This window comes from Arachis hypogaea, chromosome 1 (genome assembly GCF_003086295.3).
Source record: "Arachis hypogaea cultivar Tifrunner chromosome 1, arahy.Tifrunner.gnm2.J5K5, whole genome shotgun sequence".
Classification (NCBI taxonomy): Eukaryota; Viridiplantae; Streptophyta; class Magnoliopsida; order Fabales; family Fabaceae; genus Arachis; species Arachis hypogaea.
In genome coordinates, this window is record NC_092036.1 from 19,387,808 (window position 1) to 19,411,670 (window position 23,863).

The following is a 23,863-nucleotide window of genomic DNA, read 5'->3' on the forward strand; positions in this document are numbered from 1 at the left end:
TGATTGCTAATAATAAATATTATTTGTTTAACACGAAAAAAATGAGGGTAAAAATTGCATTTTTAAACGATAAAAAAGTGTCATTGTTAGGGTTAAAACGGCGGTTCAAAAATGACATTTTAACCAATCAAAAGCCACTCTGTAAGGATAAAAATGGCAGTTCAAAAATGTCGTTTTAACCAACTGAAATGCTACTCTTAGAGTAAAAATGGCGGTTCAAAAATGTCATTTTAACCGACTAAAATGTCATTATGTGAGGGTAATAATGGCGGTTTAAACTTGTCATTTTAACCAATTCTTAAACCGCCGTTTTAACCTGGAAATAACGGCGGTTTGAACCGCCATTTTAACCCAGTAAAAAACCGCCGTTTTAATTTGGAAATAATGGCGGTTTGAACCGCCGTTTTAACCCAGCAGAAAACCGCCATTTTAACCTTAGGAAATTGTGGCGGTTTTTAGAAAACCGCCGTAATAACCAAAATGGCGGTCTGAATTATGGCGTTTTTCAAAACTGCCGTACTTGGTACTAATGGCGGTTCAAACCGCCGTAATTACCCAAAAAAACCGCCATTTTTACCCAAATTTTTTGTAGTGATATAAATACTAAAAAAAAATTGTATATAAAAAGTATGTCTTTATAAGAAAATAGAAGCATAATTTACAATTTTTTTCTTTCTTTCATTTTAAAATAATTAAATTTGTTGTATATTTTCTAATTTAATGCAGATATAACGTTAGATCAAAGATTTTATGCATTTGTTTGATTATGTATTATAATTTAAATATTTTTTATTTTTATTTCTAAAATAAAAAATATATTTTAAATTAGTAAATTAATAAATTCATTTGAAAATTTTATATGCAACATAAGTCCATATTTTTTTGGTTCGACATTGAACCGTTGGTGGAGCTTTATTGGGACAACGGGGCTACTGCCCCAAAACTTTTGTAAGTAGTTCCATTTTAAACCAAAACAAGTTAACTCAATTGGTTAAAATGATATACTTCCAACTTATATACTTAAATTCAAAATGATAATATAACTAGCACTGAGTTATTAATAAAAAGTTAACATTTATTTTAAATCAACATTACAAGGTAAATGTTATTGATGTTACTTTGGTACAAAGGGTTTAGGAAAGAAAAGAAGAATAATTTAAACATGTCTCATTTTTTTTTCCTTTGATTACAAGGTTCTTACTAATATATAGACCAAGAGTATGCTAATGAGTACGCTAATTATAGAATAACATTCTAATAAATCACACTGATTTTGTTTGATCAACACCGTTTACATTAATAAATTTTGATATTTTTATTTTATTAGAAATTTAAGATTTGAATTTTTTTTGTATTATATTATTTGATTTTAATGAAAATAATACCAAAGATAATTCGTCTGGATACTTTTGAGAGATAAATATTAGCAAAAATAAATTTAATCTTTTAAAATGTTACAAAATAAATTTTCGGTCGTAATCATTTTTGTATAATTTACATAAGAAATCAGTTTTCTGAAAAGAAAAATCAGTTTTTATATTAAAAAAATGACTTTTTAAATAAAAATAGATTTTTAGGAGCAAGAACTATTTCCTTTCCAATACCTTATTTTTTCACATTTCCAAGATAAAAACACGAGTTACCTAGGTTGCCTTATGTTGTGCTTGGCTCCATAGTGTTTTTTTTTGTGGCTGATTACTTCAATCTACTTAATATGTTTCGGCTGACTTTGATTTCTGAATGACATTTCTATACGGTGAAGCGACCGACTCTTCCAAAATATGCATCCAGGATGAACTTCCATGCAAATTTCATAACAAGTGCCATACGTGGATTCTAATGACACTGCCTTTGGGTTATGATTATACACAGTTGAACTTATGCATCTCAGTCTGACGTTGATCATATCCCGTCTCACAATTCGGCCAAAATAGAACTAAGGTGATGTTATATCCAAATTTTTTACTATTAATTAAAATTGAATTTACTTATTATATAATCTTAATGGAATTTGAAAATATTCCAGCGTGAACCTAACAACTTCTTATATCAATGCGTGACTCTTCACTAACTCCACGTGCTTTAAAACTGAAACCGTATGATAGCTTGCATTTAATGCAACTTATCAGTCGAGGGATACTTGATGAAATGATTACCATTCTCTACCATTGGAGAAGCCTCAATCTGGCAACTAAGAAGGCTTGTACACTCCAATTGGTGGGAAATAACCTATACCTAGGTCGAACGTAAAAAATGAAATGGTTTTCCTTTGTGGTTAGGGGATGGGCATTGGTCATATCTTATTGTGCACCCATCTTCTGATGCCTATAAAACCCAACTCCAACTCCTCTCATCATGCACGAAAGCCCCAGTCTCAAGCATCATTGATCTACAAGGGAGGAAGTAAAAATGGATGCTTGCAAACCCTTCCTGGATGACTCGCAAGATGTTACGGCTACTAACGGGTAACTCCTATCCTTTTCCGTATTTAGTAGTAATTTTTTTATTCTCTTTAGGATGTAAAAAAATTATTGACACAAATGTCGGTTGATGCAGTTTCGCCCCCGGTGAGAATGTTACTCGTCCTCAGCCTCAGCTAACTCAAGATGCAGCCTCTTTAATGAATCTTGAACTCACTATTGATGTCGTAAGTCGGTTTTGTCATTTTCATAACCAAGCAGCTCATGAAATTTATCATTGTTAGGGTTTTTAATGTCGTTACCAAACTTTCTTCTTGTTTGTATACTGTGCGTCATACGCCACCTTGAGCATATTCACCGAGTTATTGATGTTATTTTTTTCAGCTACTACCAGAACAGCATACGCAGAACCCAACGCATACAGAGCAGGATCAAGCTAAGACGGAGTTACTAAACCGACTTATGATGGCCATCAAGGTAGGTGGAAGTATCTCGTTTTGTAAAGAAAACAAGCTACTGACAAGGTCTTCCTGGAACACTTAAACCATTTCAGTATATGAAACAATGTAGTGTGTCACAAAGGCTATATCATATAGATTAAAATTTGAGTACATACAATTTTTTTCCCTTGTAGGAGGAGTTTTTTTATGACTGTGATGGTATAACTATTTGTTGCCTGCAAGAAAAGGCTTTTGTAGTTTTCATTTTGTCTTGTATCTTAAAATAATTCTCTTAGAATGCTTTTTTTCCTTCCTAACCATGTAGTGTGTCAAACTATTTAGGGCCATGACAATATTTTCAAAAGATGGTTACAAAGTTAGTCAATGTCAGTGGGTTAAACAAATTTGAAGCATTTCATTTCTTTAAGTATAATTGAACGGTATAGCAAGAACACCACATAGTTTAACTCTGATTGTCTTTTACCCACAGACACTGGACACGAAGACTGAAGACATGAGCAATATCATGGCATCCCTGGACAAGTGTAGCACCACCACGGAGGGCCTATTGTTGCAAGTAATGGCACTTATTCAGACTCATATCAAGCGCCATGATAGCATTGTCATGATTCCGAATCCCCAATCCAAAATGCCTACTGCCCAGTCAGACATGGCTTTGAAAGGGGTGCCCCCTTACAAACGCAGCCACAAAAGTAGCTGTTGTTGATACAAGCCACATAAAAGGAGCATCATAGAAATGCAGGGTTTACACACATAATCTTTCTTCACAGGATAAAGGTAAAGGCTAGCAGATGCTCGCCACACCAGAAGGCCCCATGTTTGATATGGTTGCCCCCAATTCACCCGACGGAGATGATGATCTTCTCATCGACGAGCTGAGGTCCACGCCAAGCACCGGCTCAACCGATGTAGTTCAACCAACTTACGTCAATCCATACTGGGCCGGAGGTATCCCGAAGATGTTCAACGCACCTATTGATGGAAATTCACTGAAGTAGAGATCTTTAGAAGACAAGGTTTGTGCAATTTCTAAGTGTCTATTGAAATTAATTGTATTTGTCTTAGTATCTACTAATTATCTAAAAACTATGTTGTAATACACAAATGGGAATCATCCGTATAAGAACTCTATAATCTGCCTCTATGGCATGAATTCGAGCCGACGTCTGAGGTTGCTAGACTTTACTCTTCTACACCAAGTGCAGTTAGGCGACGAAAGTCACCAAAATTGAAAAGCGTGGTTGTCACACATAATGAATGGACTCCATCTTCTACGCTGCGAGAGATCATGGCGACGTCTAAAGCGAAACCAATGGAGATGCTTCCTGTAGTTAGGCAAACGACAAGTTTTCGTCAATGCAAGAGTACCCCTAATCCTGGAAATGCACTTCCAACCATCCCGCTGGTAGCCTTCCTTGACTGGATCTATCATTTTGTGCATTACATGAATTTAACTGCCTGGTTATATTTGTCCATGTTCTTAAACGGTCAACTTTTTTCCACAGACTTGTGAGATGCGCTTTAGGCCTACACATGAAATATGTCTCACCATGGTTCAAAATAAGATGGCTACATATATTTTTGGGGCAGAACATCAGTTAGAGTACGAAGTATTGCCTTTTTGTATCTCACGTCCCCATCTATTTCTAACATTCTTGTCTCATAGCAAAATTAAAGTAGCCACGTATGATACATTTGCCTATGTAAATTTAGGGAGGTGCTTTTCAAGTATAATGAGTTTGATATGGCCAGAGGAGTCTTCATGTCACTATGCCCGGAGTACACGGTACACCCCGATGTCAGTAAGCCGTTTTATCTTATCCGTCGAACTAGAACTCCTATTTTCTACCATAGCTCGAATATGCTCAAACGCACTCTATTCTGGTTGATAGTAACATCACTTGTTTTTCACAGATTCTAAACACCACATGCATGATGGGGTCAATTATAGTGCTCAAATCCATAGCGCCTCAGACATGGTTCCTTCCCTCTGTGTTTGCCCGAGATGCCTTGTGCGAGAAATCAACTGAGCAACTTCAAAATAGTTACCAGAAAATATGGATGCACGAGACAAACGGTCTACACCATGTAGGTAGAAGACATCTATATAATGAGTTCCAACATCATGTTTGCATCTTTTTAAGGACGTTCCATTAGTAGGTCTTGGTGCCAATTTGTGAGGCTGCTGATGACTGGTATCTGATGATTATAGATGTAAAGGATAAGAAAGTTCATGTACTGGACGCCTGCAGAACTCCTGAGAGTATGGTTAGGAGAGAGGCTAATATGAGGCGCATCGTGAGTGACTAAACAATTAATTCCTACTTAAGTATATCATGCTAAAATTTATTTTCACTTCTGTTGAATTTACAAACAAAATGTTTATATGATAAATTTTGTGGTCACCGTGTCAAGCTTTGGGAAGGATCTTCATGATTAGCCGCAACATCGTCAACTTCAGGCATGCCAACCCAGACCCAACAATCTGGGCTAACTTCCATTATCCGTATGGTCTCCCAAATAACCTAAGAAGGTATGTCATAATTTAATTGTTAACCAAATTAAATTGTTAAATAGATTTATGATAAAATAAATGTTTCGAAGTGTAGCAAGGATAGTGACATCTGATGTTTGTCTTGGCTACAGCATGAAGGAGGCTTCAATACCAATATACTAACTCAAAAGGTATGCTGATATATTGTGGTGGTTTTGTCATACTACTGGAACCATCTTTGTATTTGAATGTTTCGTATTATTAGCATACCATTCGGGACATTCGTCGAACAAAACTAGGTGACACTAACATCATTAGGATGAAGACAGCAATTAAGATAATCCAGTTGGATGGCAATCAGCACAGAGGTTATGTTATGGTGAAGGCAGAGTTGGCTTGGCGTGATCTTGCTGGTCCAAACCAATAAGTTTTCCCAACTACGGAGACGGTGTGGAAGGCTAGTCCTTTCAAAGTTTGCTAGTATGCTTAATTAAATAATTGTGTATCTCTCTTTTGACTCTCACTTAGCGGTTTATGTGTTCAAAGTAACTTGGAATAATTATGGGCATGGTAGTGACTATGTGATTTAGGGTTGACGAGGTTATATCACTTGGAGGCAGCCTTTACTCAGTCTTTCTAGCAGGTAGTTATTTCCTTTTGATGTGTGGAATCTACCACTGTTATCTTGTCTTGGTAGTATGAATGGTTGTGTAGCATATGCGCATTTTGATGGTGTGCAGATTTTTTAATATAAATATGAGTGACTTAATATGGAATGTGAGTATCGTTCATGCAAATCATTAAAACCTATATTGTTGTAGCCTATTAAAAAAAGTTACTCCAACAAGTTTATCGAAATATATTTAATATTCTCAGAAACTTTTTTTTAAAAGAAAATATTCTTTGTTTTGAAAAAAGGCTAATCCAAAACTTACTCTATGAATTCATATAGTTTTTTACTTTGTTGAATAAGACTTATTGTGAAGGTGACTTTGTTGAAAAATAACTTTATATTGATTTTAAAATATCAGTATTATGTTACCACTGCTTTATATAAGTGATGTCGAATATATATATATATATATATATATATATATATATATATTTATATGAACATAATCATTATGGTAAAAAAATTATGAAAGAAAAGTAACATGATTTTCTGGTTGTTATTAATTAGGAAAAAATCAAAGTATTTTCTATAAACACAACCGCGTCTTACTCACAGCCTAGTTCATTTTACTATCTAGTATTACTATACAATATGATAACAATACATTAAAAAAGTCGGTTATAATTTGTGACTCCGTAGTATATATTTTTGGGTTATCTTTTTACCTTATTCATGAAAAGGCAGTTAGTTATATTGAATGTTTCTGAAAAAAAAAATAAAAATGTATTTAAATATGTTCAATCAAAATTGAATGCTGATTTTTATCTACTAAATTTGTTTAGGTTAGATCTTTTATGATTTACTTTAAGCCTTTAACGTTATCAAAAGAATTTAATGATTTAAGAAAATAGTTATAAATTTATACAAAAATCAATCTGCATATGAGATGTACAAATACCCATCATGTTATACTCAGTATTAGAACCAATTACGTTAACCTCTAAGTGTTATGACTAGAATTATTCTTGGCTAGAGGAGTACAAATATAACACCTACCATCCAGGCCTATATACACTATTTGAATGGTGATTTTCTTTCACATATTATATTTTTGCAGATTCGATATTAAAAATTTTCGTTACAACTATCATCTCGTCAACACATTCCTGAGTTAGAGAGTTTGTTTCAAGAGATGTACTTCTATATTTACCATAACAGTGCTCAAATTCTTTGGACTTGGCAGGACCCGTTCGAAGCATCGAAGTTGGATGCGCTGCCAAAAAAAGTAATGTGGTTTGTTCTAAGAAGAATTGGCTCCCGCACAAAAAGTTCTAGAATCGATTCCGTGCATAGGTAGGTTATCATGTATCAAATATTAATAAAGAAATCATCAAGAGCTAATGAATGAGTTGTCCATAAAAAGTTGAGGTCTGACACAAAATCTCATCATCAATTGCCACCAATGAATTACGAGTAGGTGAAAACTGTATTCACTGTCAAACAAATTTAGAGTATGAATACCTTAATCAAATCGAGAACATATACATGATATATATAAAATATGTAACAAGTCAAATAAATTGAATAATAGAAAATACAAAACAAACTGAAACAAGAAATATTAAATAATCCATTTAAGGAAAATCAGAATCAAATAGAATAGAGGAAGATTTAGCTAAAAGTAATCAAAATTTTAACTGAATTCAGTTGAACAGCAAAAAATTAAAAATCAATCGATTAGTAGCAAGAGAATTATAAATTCAAAATCATTTTCAGAATAAAAAACAAGAAGATAGCAGATTGAATATTGTAAGACCCGTGCATAGGTAATATACCCTTCATATTAAAAAAGAATCCACTAAGTATAAAAATTTGGAAAAACACCATCAATGTTAAACCTTTAACTACCTATTCATTGAAGGTGGTTAGCAAAAAGTTGTAATGACGAAGTTCAAATTAAAATAGGTTCATTTTTTTATTCAAGTAGGTAGTTATCATTTACGTACATGTACAGACATAAAATTTCAGCTGGAATCATACTCTATGTAATCTAAAAATTTAATTCAGACTTAGCTAACGTATGAACAATGCACATGATATGAACTCTAACCAAATTTTGAATAAAAAACAAAAATCAGGATGATGAAAGATGTGGACTGATTGAGGTGCACAATTAATATAGCATAACAAACATAGGTTGTTCCGTTCACACATAGATAACATGAAAACATAGTTTCATGTGTAGCAGCAGGAAGCATAGTTGCTTAAAAATAAATATATTTTCAAGCAAAAGGGTATCTTAGCCACGTCGTGTACTCAACAGAAACGTCGAATGAGGACCAAGCCCCGTCAAAGCTAACCTGAAGACATCCAATGAGTCATAATAGAGACCATGCTGCAATTGAAGTCCTCCTCAGGTGAGACCTCTTCCTCATACGTTGATTTTGCTGCTCAAAAAGTTGTGCCTAATTCAATGAGAATGTCCTAAATGAGTTCTTATAGTAGTACACACTACATACATGCTTAACAAAATAATAGTTGCATTTTAAAATTGAGAAGGTTTTGAAAAAGTGTGATTGCCATTACATGGCCACAGGATAGGCGGTTCACATACCTTGTCCCGAAAATCTACAACTCAGTGTGAAGTTTACAAATATATATCCAATTCCAATACGTGACCCTTAGGAAACTTGGAATGTAGTATCATTTCTGAATGGGTTTAGAATTACCATTTCAAATGTCTCTGTTGAAGGATGCATATCTTGCTCCTGACCACATTGCCGCGATGATGTGGGCCCGTTCGAACATCGAGTCCTACGATACCTGAGAATACTGCATGTGCTACATCTCCTTCGCTTAGTGCCTCTAGACCCTACAGGTTCATTGCCTCTGCCGGTTCTCTTCGTCCTTATGCCTATCGGGTCCTTTACTCCCCCCTCCCAGGGTACAGAATGCGTGCCTGTAGCTTGATATTGTAACCCATTCTTTATTTTCAACATATTTGTCTCCTGCACAACCTTCTGACAATATGTCTTATAGTCTTCCTCCCTCATACAAGCAACCTTTGCGAAACACTTACAGTGTTGAAGTAAGGCTCCAACCCTTGCCCGATAAGTTGCTTCTGGATCAATGTGTGGGTTACATACCCTATCCCGGCACATATCCATCCTTGCTATATTGGACCACCGCGGCAGCACCAAACTATTGGGAAGCGAAGCAATGTCTAATTGAACAAGAACAGAAATGATATGCACACAAGGGAAGCCAAATGACTCCATTCCGAGACAAGTACAATGAAATGTGTCCTGTGACGAATTCTGTGTGACATTCCATGTCCTATCTGGCCGACGATATTTCTGTGTGACGTAAACGCAAATATCATCTGCTTCTATACACTCCACAATCGTAACACAAACAGACCATTTTAGAGTCTCACGATATCTAACAAAAATTTCCCTTGTATAACACAACGCACCTGACTTTTCTAACTCTAGAAACTGAGTTTGAATGACTGGGGCGCCATACGATGAACGAAACTCAAGCTTGTCCTCATTGTCTCGGAGAAAATCAGCACATCATTGGAAGTTCGTCACAAACTTTAGGACTCCGTATCTCTTCTAAAAAAAGTGACCAAGCTTTGCATGCAATGACTCACACCGGGAGGTTGTCCTTATCCCCGCAAAGAAAGAACCACGAATGTAAGCCATTGCCCAGCTAGATTTCTTCGTGTATAAATCCTTAACCCACTCATGGTCACTTGTCCCATATTCTTCGACCATTATTTGCCAGTGCATTTCAAACTCTCCAACCTCAAAGTTTGCAAGCATGCAATGCCTGAATAAAAATGTGAATCTTGGATTACACACATTGGTTGTCACGTTCCTTATCAAATGCCAGGCATAGAGCCGGTGGTGAGCTTCGGGAAACACTTGCTGGATTGCTAAGCACATAGATCTATCCCCGTCAGTGATGATTGCCGTAGGTGATTTCCCACCCATGCACTCTAGGAACTTCGTCAAGACCCACACGTATGAAGCTTGTGATTCATAGAAAACCATTGTAGTGCCAAAAACACAGGTTTGATTGTGATGATTCACCCCGAAAAAAACAATCACAAGAAGATTGTATTTGCTCTGTCCGTATGTTGCATCAAAAGTAAGAACATCTCCGAATAATTTGTAGTCTTCTTGACTACGTTCATCGCTCCAAAACAAATCACACATGTGATTCCCAATCCCAACCTCATACTGCCAAAACATTCTGTCATCAACCCTTGCTGCATTGGCTAACGCACTTAAGACAACATTCACATCGCCATGTTGAAGGGCTCGATGCCACCTTACTTTGTTGTACATGTCTCGCTTAGTAAATGAAACTCGATTATAACCACCAACCTGTGCAGCTATCGACTCATATATTTTTGGAATTGATATCCCAACTTGTCTCATGCTATCCATATGGGCTATGTCAACATCTGAAATTTTACGGTGTGAAGGCAAGTACTCAACAAACTTGGCAGGTAGAAGATCATGATTGTGATTGTCCACAAAACTTGACACATACCATTTTCCAGTGCTATCTCTTGGTTTTATCAGCATCTCAGCTAGACACCTACACCTAGTAACAATCTTAGGCTCCCTTTTACGATAATGCATCTGAAGCCATTTCTTATCTCTAAAGTCTTTGCGGTTGCACAAATAAGTGAATCACACAAATTCACCTTTCTTGTTTCTTATTTTCTTCTCTTGTTGGATACCAAAACCTCTCACACGGCTGTATTCCTCGTACAAACGTACTGCTTGCTTAGGATCGCTAAACTCCATCTGTAGAATATCTTCGATAGTTAAAGAAATTCCTTCAACAGACATGCTGCCATTTTTCTGCGTCTGCTTCAATGCTACACCAGTTGTCTAAACATCTTCCATTCCCATGTCTAATGTCACGTCCTATACATATACGAATTAAACAAAAAAAAAACTCATTTGGAGTTAATTATTCTAAAACCACATACTTTCTCACACATTTAATCAGATAACATTTGAATAGCCACCACTATCCACCGTCTGACCGAGCCCATCAAATGCATCTGAAATGCCCGCAACATTGTCAACTATAGTTGTGGAACCATCTTCCATTTTCTTGCACAGTGCCTTCCTCTGCCTCCGACAAACGTCCAATGATATGATCTAGGTGTGCAATTTTTTCTTTTAATATACCTATAAATTCACAAAATGTTGAGACATTAATTGCTTATGCATAATTATCATTTTCATCATAAGAGCAACTCCAATATTGTCAGTATCACTTTTGACTTTTATAATGATCAAAATAATTTAAAATTAAAATTTGCATTTCATATATTTTTGAAATGATACTTGTATAAGTAACAAGAGATCCTATTACTTTGATGATAGATCTTTCAAATGTTACAATTTTCATTAAACTCGTTAAGTGAACTTCGAAACATTATTATTGTAAAATTGTTACAATGAAGACTCAATCAAAATATATCCAAATATATTACATGTACTCAGTTGTATTCTAATAATTTATTATTCTATTTCTTTATCATCTTCATATCCATTTGGTAAAAAAAATAAATTCAAATCTATTTAACTCAAATTCTTTTCTTAATTATTTACAAAATTTTAAATTTTTTTCCTAATACAAATGCATAAAATTTTCAATCCTCACATCCATTAAATTAAAATTTTTCAATTGAAATTTTTTTAATCCAATGAGACAAAATTATAATACTCATTTTTCTTCTCAATTTTAAGTCCCATCCAATTTACAAGTTGTATTTTCTCAAATAATCAAAATTCAGAATCACCTCCATTTTCTTTATCTTCCCCATTTAATCTAATAGTCGAAAATATGAGTACACCAACTAATACATTTCAAACTAAAGGTGTTGGAATTTGTCTAATCTATCAATTCAAATTACAATTGAATTAATACAATACACAATATTCAGAATTTTCTCATAATGAAGATTTAGCAGCTATTGATTAATTAAAATTATTTAAAATAACTATAAAAAATTTTAATTTAAATTCGAATGAAACAAGCATTATAGTAACAAATCTCAAATTGAGTTTCTCCCTCACCTTTTATGATAAATAGTCTCACAAATAGTTATGTAACACTTTGTAGGATGCAAAATAAACTCAAACTAAAGCATTACATATGCTCTAAATATCAATATTTCTAATATTTTCATAAATATCAATATTTCTAAATCAAACTATGCATGCCGTCTTCACTGGTATTAAAATAAAAATCACAAATTAGATCTTTAAATCACTTCATAACTGTTCTATTTATGCAATCCACCACTAAAAAAAAACTCCACAACCTCCATGGCTACAATACACTTTTTAAATACCCCAAACTACTAAAACATACAAAACTAATCAAATCAAACTACATCTAAAACAACACCAATGGCCACAAAAATAGTACAATATCAGGCTAAAATATGACTCACACATTGCGCTATTATCACTGCTGCCTATGGCCATAAAACCAAATGCTCAATGCTAACACCAAACTTAAACTGCAAATCCAAACAGTATACCTGAAATGAAGTTTTTCACATTCACGCCTTATTCCCATTAAACAACTCCCATACAGGGAAAACCTAATCCCAAAAATACCGCACATAAAACAACTAAATTTCGGAAAAAATACCCAACATTAACAGAAAAATTAACTATATTTATCATTCCTCATGACCATTTATTCGCCTTACTAACCTCGAATCGCCAAACATCACACTAAATTTTTCCAGTATGAATAATATCCCACTCCTCATATAACATTGCCGGAGCGGTAATATTTTCTCTTAATGGCATTCTTCACCTTCGGTTCCATGGCTGAACATGAGTATCCTTGAAACCATCATTTATTTTTGATGAGCGGATAGTTTATATGCTTTTTGGCATTGTTTTTACATAGTTTTTAGTGTGATTTAGTTAGTTTTTAGTATATAATTATTAGTTTTTATGCAAAAATTACATTTCTGGACTTTACTATGAGTTTGTGTATTTTTCCGTGATTTCAGGTATTTTCTAGCTGAAATTGAGGGACCTGAGCAAAAATCTGATTCAGAGGCTGCAAAAGGACTAAGGATGATGTTGGATTCTGACCTCCCTGCACTCAAAGTGGATTTTCTTGAGCTACAAAAGCCTAATTGGCACGCTCTCAATTGCATTGGAAAGTAGACATCTTGGACTTTCCAGAAATGTATAATAATCCATACTTTGCTCGAGATTTGTTGGCCCAAATTGGTGTCAAAATGCAGGTCAAAGACCCTTTTCTGGCGTTAAACGCCAGAACTGGTATAAAAGCTGGAGTTAAACGCCTAAACTGGCACCAGAGTTGACATTTAACTCCAAGAAAAGCCTATGCATGTGAAAGTTTCAATGCTTAGTCCAAGCACACACCAAGTGGGCCCCAGAAGTGGATTTCTGTACTATCTATCTTAGTTACTCATTTTCTGTAACCCTAGCTACTAGTTTTAGTATAAATATTACTTTTTCTCATTGTATTAGACATCTTGGTTATTCTGGTTCTCCCCTGGGGCTGAAACCAATGAACACCATTATCACTTATGTATTTCCAACGGTGGAGTTTCTACACCTCGTAGATTAAGGTGTGGAGCTCTACTGTTCCTCATGAATTAATGCAATTACTACTATTTTCTATTCAATTCAAGCTTATTCTTGTTCTAAGATATTCATTCACACTTCAACATGATGAATGTGATGATCAAGTGATACTCATCACCATTCTCACTTATGAACGCGTGCCTGACAACCACTTCCGTTCTACTTGAAAATAAGCTTGAATGTATATCTCTTGGCCTCCTGGTCCACGATGCATGGTTGCCTCTCCTGACAACAGAGCCTTCCATTCTGTGAGATCAGAGTCTTCGTGGTATAAGCTAGAATCAGTTGGCAGCATTCTTGAGATCCGGAAAGTCTAAACCTTGTCTGTGGTATTCCGAGTAGGATCTGGGATGGGATGACTGTGACGAACTTCAAACTCGCGAGTGCTGGGCGCACTGACAGTGCACAAAAGGATCATTGGATCTTATTCCGACACGATCGAGAATCGATAGATGATTAGCCCTACATAACCCGTAGCTGGACCATTTTTACCGAGAGGACGGACGGTAGCCATTGACAACGGTGATCCCCCAACATACAGCTTGCCATGGAAAGGAGTACGCATGACTGGATGAAAGCAGTAGGAAAACAGGGATTCAAAAGAAACAAAGCATCTCCATACGCTTATCTGAAATTCCTACCAATGAATTACATAAGTATCTCTATCCTATTTTATGTTTTATCTATCTATTAATTATCAAAACCCCATAACCATTTGAATCTGCCTGACTGAGATTTACAAGATGACCATAGCTTGCTTCAAGCCGACAATCTCTGTGGGATCGACCTTTACTCGCGTAAGGAATTACTTGGACAACCCAGTGCACTTGCTGGTCAGCTACGTGGAGTTGTGAAGAAAGTGTGTGAGATCATGATTTTGTGTACCAAGTTTTTGGCGCCGTTGCCAGGGATTGTTTGAGTTTGAACAACTGACGGTTCATCTTGTTGCTTAGCTTAGGTATTTTTCTTTTTATTTTGTTCTTCAGAATTTTTAAGAATGAATTCTAGAGTTTCAGATGATGTTTTTATCATCACAGGAGCTAGTTGATTCCCATCAATTTGGCTGTTGTATGTAATGTCCTGCTGAAGCTTGGTTAGCCATGTCTAATCTTTTTAGACTGAAGCTTTAGACTAACATTGCATGATTCCTGGAATTCTTATTAAAAATTTTGAGTTATTTATTTTCTTTTCCAAAAATAATTTTCGAAAAAATCACAAAAAAATACAAAAAAATTTATAAAATCATAAAATCAAAAATAATTTGTGTTTCTTGTTTGAGTCTGGTGTCAAATTTTAAGTTTGGTGTCAATTGCATATTTTTATTTTTCTTGCATTTTTCGAAAATATATGCATTATGTCTTCATTGATCTTCAAGTTGTTCTTGATGATTTTCTTTGTCTGATCTTTAAATTCTCTTGTTTTGTGTATTTTGCTGTTTCTCATGCGCATTCTCAAATTGTTAGTGTCTCTAGTATGAAAATTTCTAAGTTTGGTATCTTGCATGTCTTTCTTTTCTAAAAAATTTTCAAAAATATGTTTTTGATGTTCATCATGATCTTCATAGTGTTCTTAGTGTTCATATTGACATTCAAAGTGTTCTTGTATGCATTCTTTGTTTTGATCTTAGTTTTTCATGTTTAATTTCATTCTGTTATTTTTCTCTCTCATCATTAAAAATTCAAAAAAAATTCAAAATTATGTCTTTTCAAGTCAATAATACAGAGAATTGAAGATTCAGAACATACAGCAGAGGAATCACGGAGAAAAAGGTAGGCGTTCAAAACGCCCAGTAAAGAAGGATTTTTGGCGTTTAAACGCCAGCCAGGTCTGGGCGTTTAACACCCAAGGAGGTAGCCAAGTGGGCGTTAAACGCCAGAATGGATACCATTCTGGGTGTTTAACGCCAGGATAACACCAAGGAGGAAATTTTGTTTTCAATCCAAATCTTTTTCAACTTTTCAAATTTTAAAACTAATTTTTCAAAATCTTATCTTTTTCATATCCTCTCATATCAATCATATCTTGTTCAAAATCAAATCTCTTTCATTTTTCTTTCAATATTTTCGAAAATCCTTACTAACAATTAATGTTGTGATTCAAAAATTTCAAGTTTGTTACTTTCTTATTAAGAAAGGTTCAATATTTGAATTTTAGAATCATATCTTTTAATTTCTTATTAGTCAAGTCATCAATTTTTAAAAAAAATCAAATATTTTTTTCAATTTTTTTTCAATCATATATTTTCAATCATATCTTTTTAAATCATATCTTTTTCAAATCACATCTTTTTAAATTCTAATTTCAAAATCTTTTTCTAACTTCTTATCTTTTCAAAACTTACTACTTCTAATCTTTTTTAAAACCACCTAACTACTTTTTCACTTCTCAATTTTCGAAAATCACTAACCTCTTTTTCAAAATTCTTCTTGATTAACTAATTGTTTTAAATTCTAATCTCTTTTTATTTCAAAATAAAAAATTTTCGAAAATTCCCTCTCTCATCTCTTTCTATTTAATCACTAACACTCCTCCTCTCTTAATAATTCGAACCCTCTCCCCTCTTTATATGTTCAAATTCTTTTTTATCTACCTCATCCTTCTATTCTTCTTTTTCTCTGACACATCAAGGAATCTCTATACTGTGACATAGAGGATTTCATACTTTCTTTGTTTTCTTCTCTTTCATATGAGTGGGAATAAAGATAAAGGCATTCTTGTTGAACCTGATCCTGAATCTAAAAGGACTCTGAAGAGGAAGTTAAGAGAAGTTAAAGCACAACTATCTGGAGAGTACCTGACAGAAATTTTCGAAAAAGAAGAAGACATGGTAGCCGAAAATAACAACAATGCCAACAATGCAAGGAAGGTGCTTGGTGACTTTACTGCACCAACTCCTGACTTCTATGGGAGAAGCATCTCTATTCCTGCCATTGGAGCAAACAACTTTGAGTTTAAGCCTCAATTAGTTTCTCTAATGCAATAGAATTGCAAGTTTCATGGACCTCCATTGGAAGATCCTCATCAGTTCTTGGCTGAATTTTTGCAAATCTGTGACACTGTTAAGACTAATGGAGTTGATCCCGAGGTCTACAGACTTATGCTTTTCCCTTTTGCTGTAAGAGATAGAGATAGTATATGGTTGAACTCACAACCTAGAGACAGCCTGAACTCTTGGGAAAAGCTGGTCAATGCCTTCTTAGCTAAATTCTTTCCACCTCAAAAGATGAGTATGCTTAGAGTGAAAGTTCAAACCTTCAAACAGAAGGAAGGTGAATCCTTCTATGAAGCTTGAAAAAGATATAAGCAATTGATCAGAAGGTGTCCTTCTGATATGCTTTTAGAATAGAGCATCATAGGTATCTTCTATGATGGTCTGTCTGAGTTATCCAAGATGTCATTGGACCATTCTGCAGGCGGATCTATTCATCTGAAGAAAATGCCTGCAGAAGCCCAGGAACTCATTGAAATGGTTGCAAATAACCAGTTCATGTACACTTTTGAAAGAAATCCTGTGAACAATGGGACAACTCAGAAGAAAGGAGTTCTTGAGATTGATACTCTAAATGCCATATTGGCTCAGAACAAAATATTAACTTAGCAAGTCAATCTAATTTCTCAGAATCTGACTGGATTACAAGCTGCATCTGACAGTGCTAAAGAAGCCTCCTCTGAAGGAGAAGCTTATAACCCTGAGAATCCTGTAATGGAAGAGGTGAATTATATGGGAGAACCCTATGAAAACACCTACAATTCTTCATGGAGGAATCACCCAAATTTCTCATGGAAAGATCAACAGAAGCCTCAACAAGGCTTCAACAACAATAATGGTGGAAGAAATAGATTTAGCAATAGCAAGCCTTTTCCATCATCTTCTCAGCAACAGATAGAGAACTCTAAGCAGAGTCGTTCTGGCTTAGCAACCATAGTCTCTGATCTATCTAAGACCATGCTAAGTTTCATGAATGAAACAAGATCCTCTATTAGAAATTTGGAAGCACAAGTGGGTCAGCTGAGTAAAAAGGTTACTAAAACTCCTCCTAGCATTCTCCCAAGCAATACAGAAGAAAATCCCAAGAGAGAGTGCAAGGCCATAACCATGACCAACATGGCCAAACCTGGAGAGAGTGAGGAGGACGTGATTCCCAGTGAGAAAAACCTCATGGGATATCCTTTGAACGAAAAGAAGTTCTCCTTTGAGGAACCAAGGGAATCTGAGGCTCATACAGAGACCATAGAGATTCTATTGAACCTACTTCTGCCATTCATGAGCTCTGATGAGTATCCTTCCTCTGAAGAGGATGAAGATATCACTGAAGAGCAAGTTGCTAAGTACTTTGGAGAAATCATGAAGCTGAATACTAAGTTATTTGGTAATGAGACTTGGGAGGATGAACCTCCATTGCTCATTAATGAACTAAACGCCTTGGCTCAGCTGAAGATACCTCAAAAGAAACCAAATCTCGGAAGGTTCTTAATACCTTGCACCATAGGCACCATGACCTTTGAGAAGGCTCTGTGTGACATGGGGTCAGGCATAAACATCATGACACTCTCTGTAATGGAGAAACTAGGGATCTTTGAGGTACAAGCTGCAAGAATCTCACTAGAAATGACAGACAAATCAAAGAAACAGGCTTATGGACTTGTAGAGGATATTTTGGTAAAGGTTGAAGACCTTTACATCCCTGCTGATTTTATAATACTAGACACTGGGAAGGATGAGGATGAATCCATCATCCTTGGAAGACCTTTCCTAGCCACAGCAAAGGCTGTGATTGATGTAGACAGAGGAGAGCTAGTCCTTTAAGTGAATGAGGACTACCACAACTAGAAAATGGATTAATACAGACAGATTTAGTCTTTATTACAGACGGATTTTTAGTTACCGACGAAATTACCGACGGATTTTGTCCATCTGTAAAAGCCCCGTCGGAAATTATTTACCGACGGATTTTTTTCCGTCGAAAAATTACAGACGGATTTTTACCAGTTACCGACGGATTTTCCCTCTGTAAATTCTCCCTCCATTTCCTGAAGGCGACGAACTTACAGACGGATTTTCCGTCTGTAATTACAAACGGATTTTTAGACGGATTTTTCGTCTGTAATTACAGACGAATTTTCAGACGGATTTTCCATCTGTAATTACAGACGGATTTTCAGACGAATTTTCTGTCTGTAATTTAAACTTTGGAAAATCATGATTACAGACAGAAAATCCGTCTGTAAATCCGTCAGTAAGGTAAAATAGAAAATTTTTTTAATTTTTCTATTGGAAAATAAATACTTTAGATTTGTTTTCTAAATTTACTCCATCAAACACACTGTAAATTGAAAAAATGAAAGCCAAAAATCACATAGATAAACATAATATTCATTACATGATACCTATAAAATTGGATGTTATTTTTCAACACCATTATTCAATATCTCACTGTCTCGATAAAAAAATACCCCAAAATTTCTTTTAAACTACAACAGAGAAGGGCAAGACTTTCAGCCTAAATTTTAAAACTATTTCCTCATGCTCTCTTTAAAGTTTAAACTCTCCAATCTAATCTGAGTTACATGATTCTTTACTCCATGGTAGACTCTTGTGTGGCTGAAACTTGAAAGTATTTGTTCATCTAGTTCTTCTTCTTTGATTTGTTTACATTGGACTGAGCATATGCAATTCCCTGGTGTCAAAAAATAGGATATGGACAAATTTCAAAATCCTAGCAATATTTTATAGGATTAAGAAAAAGTGAAGGAGGATAACAAAAACACAACTTTAAAACAGAACTGCAAGAGAGAGAGATGCTTGCATGTTCTTGAAGCACATTTAATTTGTTCTTCAGGAACACTCACATTTAAGAGAGATGCTTGCATGCTCTTCAATCATGGTCATGCACAGAATGCATAAAAACAAACATGCATACAAGTTATTTGTCAGATTGAGTAAGATCCAATTCTTAGGGAATAAGAGCAAATATCTCTGCATAGCAAACCTGAAAAGATTCAACCAAGATCACAAGTTAACTAGATAAGCTTTCTAGAAAAAGGGGGATATATACAAATTAATAATTTAAGGGACTAGCCATTGACCCTGAAGAAGGAATCTCAAGCATAATAACAGTTTGAAGTTATTTAATTCCATGCAGATGTATCATTTAGTTAGCTACTGCCAGCAACAGTTAATCATAGATGCAACTGTGTCATAACAAACTATAAAAATTAATTCATGCATAAAACTCAATCATCACAATTAGCAAAAATTATTCCAATACCAAAATTATAAAATAAAAGAGGTATTAAAGTCTGGTACACAAGCATCCCGCATAATACAGGGTCCAAGCAAGGGGCATGCTCAAAGAAGAAAGGAAAAAAGATAAATTAATAATCAGTTGATACTTGATAGCATTACACAGGAAAGTATTGGAACACAGCAACAAACCTTATCAGCAGCTGCCTGCAATGTCAAATGATCTCCCCATTCTCCAGACCTGTTATAGTGGATAGAAGATGAATGAGTAAGTTGGAGGAAAAAAGCCCACTAAATATGACGACAAAGGTCACTCATTCTAGGGTAAATAATAAAGGTAATAAGTACAAAAAGCTTAAATAATAAAGGTAATAATAATAACAATCAATAGTGTAAATCAAAGAGGTGGTAGCCAGAAATACCAACATCAGCTGCAAAATGAACCAATATCGTGTTATTTTAAGAACTTGACCCTGAATAATTGGAGCATAGTAGTTTAGAGAAAGCATTCAAGTGCAAACGAACAGGCCCATTGCAAAACTAAAGCTATATATATATATAGTATCTTTCACCGGATTTTGAATTCACAAGTCACATGAACCCACATATTAAAATATAAACATATACACACACATTAACAATATATAATGTAGTACCAGTAAAATAAAAATAAAAAAAGGAAAAAAGAAAAGATGATTATGCCGCAATTACTAATTAAATAAGAGCAGGCAGGAGAATGTCAATGATGCGAAATATACAGTCAAAACCAAATAACAGAAAACTGCAAATAACAACATAAGGCTGGAAATAATTCGGCACTGACATGTTGGATGGAGAGAGACCATATTGTTGAAAGTAGGCAGGTATGGAAAGAGAGAAAAACAATGATAACCCAACAATGATGATATTCCGAGAGCTTCCAGCCTCATTATATTAGATTGCTTTCTCTAATCATTGCCAACTGAGACATTTGATTGAAAAGTTTGTATATGAAAAAATATCTTAGCTATAAAACTTAAATAATCAAAAATTAGCATAAGTACTGTCCTCAGCTGTAAACTATCAATCAGACTAAACTAGAAGTTTAAATCCACAAGCATGGTAGACACTTTGATATCTCCATATACAAACAACAGGATGAAGAAATAAACAAGCCAGAATTTTCATCAGTGGTTTTAAATTGGGTATGCTAGTATGCTGCTTGCTTTGCTTTCAATTCCCAAAAACCACAATTTAGTAAGTTTCTTTATGATTAGTACTCGAATTTAAACTAACTAAACTTGCCAATATACAGGACCAAGTAAATAATTGGCAATTACAACACAACTAAAAATAGGGATCATCTAGAAATCCATAGGGGAAAGAAATTTAAATTTTACAACACAACTTCAGAGTCTCTTAGGACAGAAAAAGCATACTCAATGCCCATGGTTGGTAACTAGTTTTACTTAAGACCCATGTTTTAATATCTTCAAAATAAAGAAAGTGAAAAGACAACCATAATTCGGGGAAAAAAACACTTTCTCTTGAATTTTAATTGATGCTGCCCAGTTCAGTGCATGATTCTCAACAAACATGGAAGACATTTTTCAGTGATGTTACCTTCTCATTGATATTCCTGGCAACCTCAAGTGCCTTTGTGTAAGCTTCACCAACAGGAACACAGTAGTTGGCAAGTCCTGCAGTAAATGGAATGGTACACAATGTGTTATGTGTTCAAAGATATTCTTGTACCTCCAAATTTTATTTTTCTAAAGAACACAGTGGAGCATATACAATAATCCAATAATGAAAACAAAAAAGAGTGAGGTGAGTGATGTGTCACAAAATCTTAATACGACAAACATCTCATTCATTCTCTCATTTTCAACGTTATTAACATACAAATGCATGTTGAGAAAGGTTACTATAAAACAATACAATACACACTGTCCTGCAAGATATATATATATATATATATATATATATATATATATATATATATATATATATATATATATATATAAAGTTGTTGTGTTGTATATGTATAAAGACAAATATCACTGTCCCTTTCTTTTTCATCAAAATGGCCAAACCATGTAAGTGGTGCTACCGTTTATTTAATTTTTAGAGAAAAAATGAAGAAATTAAACTATATAAGATAAAATAGGAAAGCTTTCATCAATGTGAAAATAAAAAAAGGAGCTAAAGTGGATTGTTGATCAAAAATTGTTCCTTGGTGCTCAAGTCTAAGGAATCAGAATGGAGTTGTCAAGTGGAAAAGATGGAAGCAGATATCAGTACTTTCAAGTCTACACTGAACACCAAAGAACAAGAAATAAGAGAGCTTCAAACAGAACTTGAAAAATGTTTTTGTGCAATTGAAGAGAAACATATGGAACTCTTGATCTTTAAATCGCAACTTGCAGAGGCTGACTCCAAATCATTTTTGGCAGAAACTGATAAAGCAGTTTGTATCAGTAAGAATGAAGATTTGCTTTGTCTCAGTACAGAGCATATGAGATTGAAACCATATAAGCACACATAAACACACCTAAGCATGATCAAAATGAACAGCAAAACCCAGCTAGGCATTTTGTCAAGCACTAACTGTGCATTACACTTTCAATGTGGTTCACTCAGTAATAAGCATACATATACTCCAAATCCAACACTGGAGAAAAAGGAGCTGTTCACAACACTGGAGAAAAAGAGCATTTACTCACCGGCTGCGAGGAAGAAGGGCAGTGGCAAAAACACAACGGCGACACAGAGAGAGAAGGAGAGCGCTCGAACAGAGGAGACGGCCAACGAGCTTCCAAACGACGGCGAGGGAGCTTCCAATCACGGCAACACAGCTTCCTACGATGGTGACAGATCTTCTACGGTGGTGGTGGAGGCTGTGTCTGTGTAGGAGCTACGATGGTTGCGCCGCTGCGGGGCTGCGAGGCTGTGGGGGTTGCGGGGAGCTGCGAGGGCTGATGCGGGGGCTGCGTGGCTGCAGTGGTGGCAGAGACTGCGGTGGCTGTGGGCGGCGGGCTGCAGGGCAAAGAGCTCGAAGGATGTGGGCAAAGAGTTCGAATAGAGTGTGAATGGGATTTTCCGACAAAGACCTATAAAATTAGGGTTTTCAATATTTCCGACGGATTTAATTTAAATTACAGACGGATTTTCTGTCTGTAATAATTTAATAAAACGCGCGTTTCGTCTACATAATTACAGACAAAAAATCCGTCTGTAACCATTCCACGGAAAAAAAATAATTTTTTCGACGGAATTATAGACGGATTTTCTTTTCCGTCTGTAATTTATGCTAATCTATTTTTTTTGTTTTCCGACAAAAAAATTTCTCTGAAATTTCATCTGTATTTCAGTGGGATAAAATCTGTCGGAAATATCCGTCTGTAATAACTAGTTTTCTAGTAGTGTACCTTATGTTTAAGGCTCAAGGATCTCCTTCTGTACACATGGAGAAGAAGCATGAAAAGCTTCTCTCAATACAGAGTCAAACAGAGCCCCCACATTCAAACTCTAAGTTTGGTGTTGGGAGGCCCCAACCATGCTCTGAATATCTGTGAAGCTCCATGAGAGCTCACTGTCAAGCTATTGACATTAAAGAAGCGCTTATTGGGAGGCAACCCAATTTTTATTTATCTATGTTAAATTTCCATTTTCCATTGTTATTTTATGTTTTCTTTAGGTTGATGATCATGTGGAGTCACAAAACAACTGCAAAAATCAAAGCAAACTCAAAAATAGCATTAAAAATAGCACACCCTGGAGGAAGAGCTTACTGGCGTTTAAACGCCAGTAAGGGTAGCAGAATGGGCGTTAAACGCCCAGTCTGGCACCATTCTGGGTGTTTAACGCCAGAAAAGGGCACCAGACTGGCGTTTAATGCCAGAAAAGGGCACCAAGCTGGCGTTCAATGCCAGAAAGGGAAGAAAAGCTGGCGTTAAATGCCAGAAATGGGCAGCAA

At 35.3% G+C, this 23,863-nt stretch overlaps 1 protein-coding gene, 1 long non-coding RNA gene and 1 other non-coding gene across 4 annotated transcripts; all 3 read right to left on the bottom strand.

Annotated features, from left to right (window-relative positions):
• Nucleotides 1–8,287: 8,287 nt before the first annotated feature.
• On the bottom strand, nucleotides 8,288–11,123 carry LOC112702044 (protein FAR1-RELATED SEQUENCE 5-like). Its single transcript, XM_025752947.1, has 6 exons — nucleotides 11,057–11,123; nucleotides 10,751–10,885; nucleotides 9,644–10,669; nucleotides 8,718–9,544; nucleotides 8,603–8,616; nucleotides 8,288–8,348 (listed from the first exon to the last, which is right to left on the bottom strand). The coding sequence occupies exons 1-6, from the start codon at nucleotides 11,121–11,123 to the stop codon at nucleotides 8,288–8,290; spliced, it is 2,130 nt and encodes a 709-aa protein (XP_025608732.1).
• A 5,767-nt stretch (nucleotides 11,124–16,890) lies between these two features.
• On the bottom strand, nucleotides 16,891–16,998 carry LOC112713292 (small nucleolar RNA R71). Its single transcript, XR_003158270.1, has one exon. It is a non-coding gene; the product is annotated as a small nucleolar RNA R71 (small nucleolar RNA).
• A 1,994-nt stretch (nucleotides 16,999–18,992) lies between these two features.
• LOC112800137 (uncharacterized) lies at nucleotides 18,993–22,988 on the bottom strand. Of its 2 annotated transcripts, XR_011861922.1 has the most exons (6): nucleotides 22,611–22,972; nucleotides 21,508–21,584; nucleotides 20,729–20,866; nucleotides 20,098–20,146; nucleotides 19,512–19,651; nucleotides 18,993–19,339 (listed from the first exon to the last, which is right to left on the bottom strand). It is a non-coding gene; the product is annotated as an uncharacterized lncRNA (long non-coding RNA). The 2 variants fall into 2 exon arrangements; XR_003201338.3 differs by lacking the exon at nucleotides 20,729–20,866 and having other exon boundaries at nucleotides 22,611–22,988.
• Nucleotides 22,989–23,863: the final 875 nt, after the last annotated feature.

Coding starts and splice junctions, on each gene's coding strand:
- LOC112702044 (XM_025752947.1), bottom strand. CDS start 11,123: ATGGAAGATGGTTCCACAACTATAGTTGACAATGTTGCGGGCATTTCA. Junction 10,886..11,056: donor AGATGCATTTGATGGGCTCG/GTCAGACGGTGG, acceptor CAACTGGTGTAG/CATTGAAGCAGACGCAGAAA. Junction 9,545..9,643: donor GATAAGGACAACCTCCCGGT/GTGAGTCATTGC, acceptor ATTTTCTCCGAG/ACAATGAGGACAAGCTTGAG.